General features: G+C 40.5%; 1 protein-coding gene across 2 annotated transcripts in view; it reads right to left on the bottom strand.

Annotated features, from left to right (window-relative positions):
* The window catches only part of zufsp (zinc finger with UFM1-specific peptidase domain), a 25,349-nt gene that overhangs the window by 4,587 nt on the left and 10,160 nt on the right, over nucleotides 1-10,602 (bottom strand). For both annotated transcript variants that reach the window (XM_015372934.1, XM_015372935.1), the window contains 3 exons: nucleotides 6,961-7,149; nucleotides 4,853-5,018; nucleotides 833-993 (listed from right to left, as the gene is read on the bottom strand). In XM_015372934.1, the coding sequence (XP_015228420.1) occupies nucleotides 833-993; nucleotides 4,853-5,018; nucleotides 6,961-7,149 (516 nt within the window). The remainder of the gene's footprint in view (nucleotides 1-832; nucleotides 994-4,852; nucleotides 5,019-6,960; nucleotides 7,150-10,602) is intronic.

Below are 10,602 nucleotides of genomic sequence, written 5' to 3'. Positions count from 1 at the left end.
TTGACGGTTCGTTGTGTACTGATGGTGGTCCGAGGGCCTGGTGGCGCCAGTGTATGGCAGCCTTGCTTCTGTCAGTGGGCCCCAGGTCAGCTGTGGCGACAATGTAGTTTTCCACCACCTATGTGTGAGTGTGTGCGGGAATGGGTGGATGACAGAATGTTGTGTAAAACGCTTTGGTGAAGTCATCTGACTTGAAAAATCTCTATACATGTACAGGCCATTAACCATTTACATATAAGGAAGGCAGGGTGTAGTGAGTTGTTTCGGCTTGATAGACCAGAAGCGCAATGCGTTGATGTCTGTATCTTGTGTTCAATGGTATCACGTAATTAAGCGGGTCAACCCGCTGTCGATGCCACAGCATACCGATCAGAGATAAGGAGATTTTAAACAGGTCGGTTGATCCGGGTAGAAACGCGTCAGTGAGCTGTTCACACTGCCACAAAAAGTAGATTGTTGCCGGTTTTAAACAGGCTGTCGGGCCAGTGGGAAAGGGGTATTAGAGGATCTTTTACATGGAAGCTTGTGCCTCAGATATTGGCTTCTACATAGAATGAAACCAGCGCACATTTCTAGGTTGATGCTTTATGACAAAGTTTACAATGAAAGCAATCGGTGGGTACAATAAAAACCCAGCTGAGCCAAATCAACCGTCATTAATGACCAGAATAGTCTTTGTTTTATAGATAAATCTATAACTGGAAGGTTGAAGTGTTTAAAAAAAACATGCCTGCAACAGGCACCAGGAAATAACAGATTTAACAGATAACTTGGACTAAGGAAAGGCTCAATCAGGTCATCAGTCACTCCTATACTGCCATACATCCTGTACCTTGGTGTTGCAGATAAAGTGGTGGTAGGCTGGTCAGGATGAGTCGGGGGGACAGTCTGTTGCTTACACTGGATGGACAGAAGTATTTCTTTACCCAGTCAAACAACTGAGGATGGGTATTCCTGCTGCCGGTTGGCTGGTGGAAGTCTATTATGCGTCCCCTGCAGAAAAACCAACAATGCTTAGATTTAACCAAACTTTACTGTTTAAAAATGAAATGCTGCAGCTGAGGAAAAAAGAAAAAGTTGTAACTTTCCCCTTTAAAAACTCATCCCATCATCCTTTCTTTCCTCCATTGACTTCTGGCTTGACCAACAGTTTTTCTGAACCAATATTGAACCACCTCAGCCGACTCTTTTCAAGTTTCTTCTTTAAGTTTAGAAGTTGATCTTCCTATACTCTGATGCTACGTTAACACCCAACGCGCTTTGAGAAGGAAAAAAGCATCTGCTGCTTCATTTTTGATGCTTGTACACATTAAGGTCAGACGTGCATCAAGAAGATGGTCCTGAAGCGCCCCCAGTAAAGGGTGTTCACATGTTTCTGATGCTTGTTGCGCTCCTGTATGCAATGGCAGAGAGAGGTATTGTGATCAGTGGGTAAAAAATAGTTTTAATATATTTTTAAGTGAGAAAGTCCACCTGTCTGTGTAGTCAGTTCATCAATATTATGATCCTGCCTTAAAACATTAATTTGCCCTCAGAGCTGCCCAGACCCCCACATACCAGCGGTGCACCCTCACCGGGATTCCAGCAGAAACTGCCTCAGGCCCGGATAATAAAGCAAACATATTTTGCCGGCAGGTTTCGACATTTTAGGTAAATTTAGGCTTGAATAAACTGTTTCAGGGAAGTGATGATAGTGTTCTGAATCAGCAGCGCTGTCTCTCTCCCAGCCATCTCCCAGATCAGCTTTTTTCTTATGATTGGTTAAAGTGGCGCATCAAGCAGCAATTGTTACATTTTTCCAACTCAAGTATCTGCTGCTTGAGAATCGCGCATTCGGTGTGAATGTAGCATGAGCTTTCTCTAAATGTAGAGAAACCTTACCTTAGTTTGGTAAAAGGTTTCTATATAAGGAGAAACATTTTTCTGACAGTATGATCCGATTGGATTGTCTATCTGCTTTATAAACAAACTGAACTGGAATCACTCTACAGAGGAGGCTTGTTTCAACATCATGTATTGAGCATTTCTTTAGGTAACGTTCCATACAGACTGGTTATAATGTAGACAGATAAATTAATCAACTGCCTTATTTTTAGCTCAGCTCATTCTTTACTACAAGGTATTATAACATGACTGGAGCTCGAGAAATCAGGATTCTTTTTTTTTTTTTGAGCTTTTTTGAGTATTAAGACACTAGTGTCTCTTTTTTTCAACAGTAGGCTGACTGGAAAGGGGGTATGAGAGAGGGGGAGCGACAAGCACTGAGCCACCTGCACACCCAACATCAGGATTCCTAAGCCCCTCAGGCTGTGGCAAGACTGACCTCTAAACCAGAGAGAGCAATTTCTATTTTTCTGGCCAAAATTTGTGGATTTGGACTAAGAATTTTATTTAAGCAGGCCCTTTCAACCCCAGTGGACACTCAGGCTCATGGGCTGTAGATGCAAACAGAACCAAATCACCTGCAATAAAGAAAGATGATGGCTTAATGAGAGAAAGTGGGCTTTAGGCTGCTCTGCGAGGCTTTTAAACCGGGTTTGATAGGCGACAAAGCCATTCTCAACCACAAGTCAAGGTGCTCATTCGTGAGCCTGGATCGATACAGTCCTGCTCACCATTATTGGCACCCCTGAAGTTTAAGAAGATATAATGGAATGTTTCCTGAAGGAAATAAATCAAGTAAAAAACATTTTACTGCAGATAGATTGTGCTTTATGCAAAACAGCAAATGATAAAAAAAACATTAAAAAAGATAATTATTATGAGGAAAACAAAGAAAAACATGTTCACCATGTCCATGGTATTGGCACTTTTTGCTGCAAATCAGTATCAAAACACAATTCGGCTCACCTGTTGCAAATCACAAATGAAGATCACTTGTGATGAACTGCCTCCACACATGATATGACATGAATTAACCAATAAATTATAATGTTGGTGCTTTAAAAGGCATCTGTTAGTCCATCTTCACATGTGACAATGGCAAAGACACTCCAAAGGCACTCCAACTCAAAGGGTATAAAGCCATCTCCAAAGACCTTGATATCCCTGTTTCAACAGTAGGTCATGTTATTAAGAGGTTTTCCAGGCATGGGACTGTCAAGAACCTCCCTGGATGTGGGGGGAAGAGAAAAATTGATGACATAAGTCTTCGACGGTTCGAGTGAATGGTAGGAAAAACACCACGTCAAACCTCTAAAGACCTGAAGACCAACCTGGAGCAGGCTGGTATGATTGTTTCAGCAGGTACCATACGCTGCACACTAAACAAAGTGGGGCTTTATGGGCGAAAGCCAAGGAAGACCCCATTGCTAAAGAAAAGACAAAAAAAAAAAAACACGACTGGTCTTCGAAAAAGAGAACCTCGACAAACCTCAAGCCTTCTGGGACGACATTTAATGGACAAATGAAACAAAAGTGGAGCTTTTTGGTAATTTACACCAACAGTATGTTTACAGACAGCGCAATGAAGCCTTTAAAGAAAAGAACACTATACCAACAATCAAGCATGGTGGAGGATCCATAATGCTGTGGGGCTGCTTTGTTGCATCTGGTACTGAAGGCCTTGACCATATCACAGGCCTCATGAAATGAGGAAATTATCAAGAAATTCTAGAGCGAAATGTCTTGCCCAGTTTAAAAAAAAACTTGGTTTGAGGCGAAGATCCTGGGTCAGCAAGATAATGACCCAAAGCACACCTCCAAAAGCATGCAGGCATGGTTGAAAGGGGAAAAAATGGACCGTCTTAAAATGGCCAGCAATGAGTCCTGATCTAAATCCAATTGAAAATCTTTGTTGCTGTTTCACAGCAGCAGGTTGAGCCAAACATCCTCTAAATGTGCAGGGTCACCTTTGAGCACACTATTTTACTTTTCTTTCACCAGTTCACCGCAGTTCTTCCAGCAGTCCACACTTTCTCTGCTCTCTTTTTCTCATCGTCTTCTCCTTCTTTCCCATCGCCCGGCTTGCCAAAGGTTTGCCTGCTGTGTCTAAAAGTAGCAGCAGCAGCAGCAGCCCAGACTGACGGCTCATTGGCTAATTTGTATCACCTGCAGCCTGGTGCCGGACGCTCCGGAGGGCTTTACCGTATTAACAGGAGAAGTGGCGCAAGTGTGCTCAGTGAGGTGTTCAAAATGTTTGTGGCTAAAGGACAGGCAGCATTATTGAGCCCCTCAAATGAAGGACCCCTTCAGTCCAACAATGTTCAGTCAGGCTAGGTTCAGAGCCTGCACTGGCCACCTTAAGCTGCTGCTACACTGCAATTTCCCAGCTTGGGATAAATAAAGTACATCTATCTATCTATCTATCTATCTATCTATCTATCTATCTATCTTAGAGACTAAGCAGCTGTAGGCAGCTCTAAGGTTAGTAACAGACTTATATATCCCATGTGTAAAAAGGAGCACTACCATGGGTCATTCGTCACTGCTGCCAGCAGACTTTACAATGCCACTGCAATATAACCTGGTGCAAGAACACTGTAATAACTATTTATCTATTTAAAAAAAAGAAACCGTACTTTACTCGCCACCACTCTATTGTACATAAGATACTGTATATATAAGTCAACTTCAATCTCCTTTATTTTTTACCATCCACTGTATATATCTGGCTGTACTGTATAGACGATGTAGAGGTGATGTCACAAGTGATTTTCTCCATTGTGAGCTCAATTAAGTTCTATTCTATTCCTAAGTTTTATTTGCAATCCCTCGTTGGCAATAAGAACAGTTTTTTCCATTTCTGTCAATCTGGAACTGTGTAAAGCTCAATAGGAAATCATTTTAAAAGAATGTCCAACTATGCAAGACATTACTTTAAAAAACAACAAAAACAGAGGAGCTTACCAACCTCAATCCGAGCGATGTGAGGAGGACGTATATCTCTGTGGCTCCAATCCAGGCCTCTGTTCTCTCCAACTGATGATTGAAGTGTGATGCCCCCTGGGGATCAAGCCCTTCCTTCCAAGCTTCCTGGATCATCCTCTGCACCCGAGGGATACAAGGCACCGTCTTTTCTGATCGAGAAGCAAAGCCTGTAATTAACACAGGTGCCAACAGGAAGCAATGCCACAATAACACTAAGACGTAGGAGTTTACCAATACCATGTTTTCATTTCTGATACCGATATTGCAGCTTCGACAATTGGCCAATACCAATCAGTGGAGGGCCGTCAGGGACTTCAAGACCTTCACTGCTGCCCTTAAATCTATCAGGAACACTAACATACATTCACAACCTGAACTTACATTTTATTCTATCCAACTGTACTAATTTATTCCAAACAATCTGTTCTCTTAAATTTGTAGCACTTCTCTTAGCTGCGCTGCTTCCCTTACATTTATGTGGTAGCTATATTTTTTGTCCAGTCAGATTTCAGCCTTAGTGGGTTGCTATACCAATCAAATCTGCTTAGGGTCTTCAAAATCAGCAGTGCTGGCTGATGTTACCTTAACATTAGTGAGGAATGTTTTCTACAACCAATCAGATTTCAGATTTCCCGCACAGGGCCAGCTAGGGGGTCGATGCCTACACCAGCATTTTCTTTCCTCTGACTGGTCAGTTAGAGCAAAACGTTTACAGCTAAGTTAAGCTAGTGACAATCTGCATTTTAGATGTTGTTCAAAGATTTGCCTCAATGGCTGATACTAAATTGAGATAGTAAGACTTCCTGCACAAAGACAGAACGATTAATTTAGTTCATAACTAATCAGCATCTCTGGTTAATGTGGTATATTTTATTTAAATACTTTATGCTCTTTTTTTATCAGGTAATTAGATGCATATTGAATCTAAACGGCTAACTGATGTTGCAAATGTGGCAGAGCTGAGGTTATAGAGTAGAGGATGGCCGTTGTCTTAACTGGGTTTCTTGCTGAATCGATCTTTGTTTTCACACTCCCACTAATCTTCCTCCGGTTATTATCTGTTATATCTGCTATAACTTGTTACATTTCATATTTTAATACAATTGGTGTCTTATGTTACTAAAATGCAAAAGTGGGGATATTTACCCCTTCCATCCATCATACATATACATATATACACATATATATACACATACACACACACACACACACACACACACAAATATACATATATATATACACATACATAGTACATACATACATATTGACCAAATATGATGTTAGCATGAACCGCACTGGCTTTTATTACTTATTTTACGCTGTTGAATGTTAGAAAAGTCTTGATCAGGTATGAAAACAAGTGACACATGTAAAGTTACAGAAACTAAGCAAAAGCAGAGTGTTTCTATCAGCATGAGGATATTAGAGATTTCGGCCGATAAAATTTTATATTAGTATTTTTAGCCAATAACGGATCGATATCTGATATGAATATTGGATCAGGACATGCCTAATAAGATGGTTTGAGTATCACAGACAGTTTAATAGTAAAGTCAAACCCTAACACTGACTTACATGTCTAAATTCCAGCTCAAGTACTGGATTTTGGCATTCCTGCTCCTTTCTATTGCAATAGTGCTGATAAGCTTAGATATGGTATTTTTAATCTTACTATTCTCTTAATATCTTTTTGTCATTGATTAGCCTGTGTTATCTGATTATATACTCTTCATGGTGCCTTTTGTTTACTAATATTCCCCCCAAAAATCTCTAAATCCTTCACAGAAAAGTTGTAATCCCACTTAGATTACATCAACCATAAGAGGTTTAACAATGAGAGGAATTTAGAGGAAAACTAGTTTCTTGTGGAATTCATTTAGAATTAGAAAAGGTAAAACAACAAAAACAACAAATTCATAGAAATACAAACCAGATTATCAAGATATGCAATACTTTGTTTTTACGTCTTACATAAAATCCCAATAATGTTTACTGCAGATCCTATTTGAGATCATGCACCTCAAAAAACAGGAGAGGCATGGACATTTTTGCATCTTTTTTAGGATAGACAGAAGCTATAGTGTGGTTCACCTTGCAGAGCTGAAGAATACGTTTCTATTCTGTGAAGGGAAGAAAGGAGCATCTGGAAGTTTCTGTATCCACAGCCCCAGCCTGTGTCACCAGCAGAAGAGCTATAATGGTCAGTGTCAGCACTCAGCCACACATGGACACAGTCCCTGCATTCAGCTTGGTAGTAATCCTTTAATGCTTGGATAATACCTGATGGAGGGGATGAGAGAGTAAACGGTCATTTAAGTTTACATAGCTACAGTCTATGAATTTGAAAAAAAAAAAAAAAAGTTAAAAAGAGTTTAAAAAAAAACAACCAAACACTGGACCTTGCTTTCCAAGTTTGAAGACCTTTCGCTTCCTATCCAGGAAGCTTTTTCACTTTAAAATTACTGGTTTAGCGTTGAGCTCCAAGGTTTATAGGGTAGCATAATAAAGCCTCGTTATGGCTTAGAAAACATGCATATCAAACCGAAAGAACAGGTCCATCCCTTAGTAATGGGGAGTCATTGAGTTCTTTGTTAGCCTGCAATACCCGATACTGGCCTATGCCTCTGAAGGGCCGATCCGCGTTACATACCTTACAGTTCAGACACAGATTTTGGTGATAAATAGGACTATCATTTTTTTATTTCTTGGACTTTCCATTGTGTTTAAAGATTTTTTGTGATCCTGGATGAGTATTCTTTCATGGAAACTTAGCACACTATCCATCCCTTCACCAGCTTTTTTACTACAGCCTCATTTTCAGCGTTACTTACGTTACATTCAGAGAATAACAACATGTCAAATTTTTCAAATCCTCCAAACTCTGTGAAGTGTGCAAATGAGTGCATTTCTCTTGATTATAGTTTGAATACCTAGTACATCAAGTTGTCATAGTTATTTTTGGGGCTTTAGGAAACACTGAAATCTTTTGATGGGAAATTCTGATGTTATGTGCGTTCGAAAAAATGTTACGTGCGTTACGCGTCTGAACTGTGTTTAAAAAATTCTGTTTCTGGTGCATGCTATGAATGCAGATTGATTTTGTTTACTTGAAAATAAATATTTTTCCTCAAAATAGAGTGTTGTTTTAGTAGCCCCTTTTTTTTTTAAATGGGTTCAGGTATTAAGCCACTAATACCAAGGAAACTGCAAGAAGCCATTCCTACAAAGACCAGTTTAGCTCCTGAAGCCATGTTCTTTTTGAGTAAGGAAGAGTTTCCTGACACAAACGACAGGGCTTCTGAGGCTTCTTCTGTAAAGGAATGATGAAGCCATTCATGTTTAGACCAATTTCTGTTCTGAAACCAGTTGCTATTGAATAAGGAAGTATATGTCCACATACAACTGGCAGGACTTCCAACGGAATATATAGAGGTGTAGTTGACGGGATGGAGGTTCTGCTAAATCACTTGTAAGTAATAGGGTTCAGTATTCAGAAGATTTCTATCAGGTTGCAGTTGGTGCTATGCCCGGGGTTACAGTCATCCATACATCTGCAGCTGAAATTTAAGAATTTGTGTCAAAACAAAACCCTTGGCAAGATTTTTGAGATGCTTCAGGTATCAGCATGTATCAGCAGGTGCCAGTAGTTACTTTTTGTGATGGGAAAAGTTTGAATTGTACAAGACCAATGCAGTTACAGACACTTCTGGTATTGTGAATTATGGTACCAATAAAAATGTATCCCATGGGCAAAATTCAAAATTTTATTTTTCTGACCCAGGACCACTTTGGCTGGAAGCACCCTGAAAAGGGAGTCATTAGGGTCATTATTGGCCTGGGTGAACAGGCGAGATGTTTTGGTCCCCTGCATGGCGATAAGGATTGAGATGATAACGGGAAGCAATCAACTCTATCACTGTTGTAGGTTTTTGAGAGTCCACCCCCTCTGTTTAAGGTTGGTTTTTCTCTCTTAAAAATAAGTGCTTCCTTCACACCCTTTTCAAACAACCTGTATTCTTTGTCCTAAATGTCAACATTGTGGTCCTCAAACGAATGTCCGTTGTCCATAAGGAATAGATGAACGGCCAAATCTCTGGAGGAGGTAGCCCTTCTGTGTTCACCCATGCGTCTGTGGAGAGGTTTGGTCTCTTCAATATAAAGATCAGAGCATTCCTCACTGCACACACCTCTACGTGCTTAGGTCTAGGGTTTTGTCCTTAGGATGCACTAGCCTCCGTCTAAGGGTCTTGTTTGGTTGGAAATGTACTGGGATTTTGTGTTTAGAGAAAATCCTCTTCAGTTTTTCAGAGACTCCAGCAACATATGGGATGGCGATGTTTTTGCATTTAATCTTCTCACCGTTATGTTCTGCTGCATGTCTTTTGGATGTCCTCGTTGATTTTACAAACGCCCTTTTGGGTTTCCACAGGTTTGGAAAGCATCTGTGATGGGCTTCTGTTCTTTATGCTTCCCTTCTGTTTTTGTAGGGACATGCTTGGCCCGGTGTTGTAAGGTTCTGATGACAGAAGGTTTGTAATCCAGTGGGTGGTCAGAGTCAAAAAGAAGATATTGGTCTGTGTGAGTGGATTTCCTATACACTTCAATGTTTCAAGGTTTCCATCTCCTCCGGACAAGACTCAGCTGTCCACTTACACTTTATGGACAAAGGACATTAGTTTGAGGACCAGAATGATCACATTTTGGGCAAAGAAGACAATTGGTTTGAAAGGGGTGTGAAGGAAGCAATTTATGTTAAGAGGGAAAACAATCTTGATGGACTCAGCTCTCAAAAACCTACAACAGTGATAGAGTTGATTCCTTCCTGCTATCATCTCAATCCTCATCACCATGCAGTGGAGCAAAACATCTCAGCTGTTCAGCCAGGCCAACAATGACCCTAACAAATCCCTTTTCAGAGGCACAGGCCAGTATCCGGTATTGCAGGCTAACAGAGAACTCAATGATTATCCATTACTAAGGGGTGGACCTGTTCATTCAGTTCAATTTGCATGTTTTCTAAGACCTAACAAGGCTTTGTTGGGCTACTCTATAAAGCTTGAAACTCTAACCAAACATTTTTAACTGAAAAAGCTTCCTGGATGGGAAGTGAAACATCTTCAAACTTGGAAACAAAGTCCAGTGGATTTTGTTTTAACTTTTTTGAAATGACTATCATACGATCTATGAACAGTGAATCGTATGTCTCCTAATAATAACTCATTAGCCAGTCATCAATGTTCTAATAGCTTGCAGCCAAAGTGTGTACTCCCCTAAGCGTAATGTTGTGTTCACACCGGACACGCACTGAGCAGCAGAAGCAACCAGTTTACAGAGTCTATGGTTGACGTACATCAAGGTGCATCAAATGGTCCTGCAGCGCATCTCAAGCAGCAGGAGCAGACCATCTTGACACATCTGAGCAGCTCCTCATGCAGAGGTCTATGATCACTCCCCTAAAACTGTTTATTAACGCATAGTATAACTTACAGTGTCGAAAACTGCCAGTAAAATATATTCGCTTTCATTATCCTTGTACCTGCAGTTTGTACCACGTACCTGAAAAATGCTAACATCTACTTCTGACTGAGGTAGATGTAGAACTGACTGCACAGCCAATGTTTAGAGGTGGACCTTCTCACTTAAATATACACTCACCGGCCACTTTATTAGGTACACCTGTCCAACTGCTCGTTAACACTTAATTTCTAAGCAGCCAATCACATGGCGGCAACT

The sequence above is a fragment of the Cyprinodon variegatus genome, unplaced genomic scaffold (genome assembly GCF_000732505.1).
Source record: "Cyprinodon variegatus isolate N-32 unplaced genomic scaffold, C_variegatus-1.0 Scaffold78, whole genome shotgun sequence".
Classification (NCBI taxonomy): domain Eukaryota; kingdom Metazoa; phylum Chordata; class Actinopteri; order Cyprinodontiformes; family Cyprinodontidae; genus Cyprinodon; species Cyprinodon variegatus.
The sequence above is the reverse complement of the archived record's forward strand: the minus strand, read 5'-3'. Positions and strand labels throughout refer to the sequence as shown.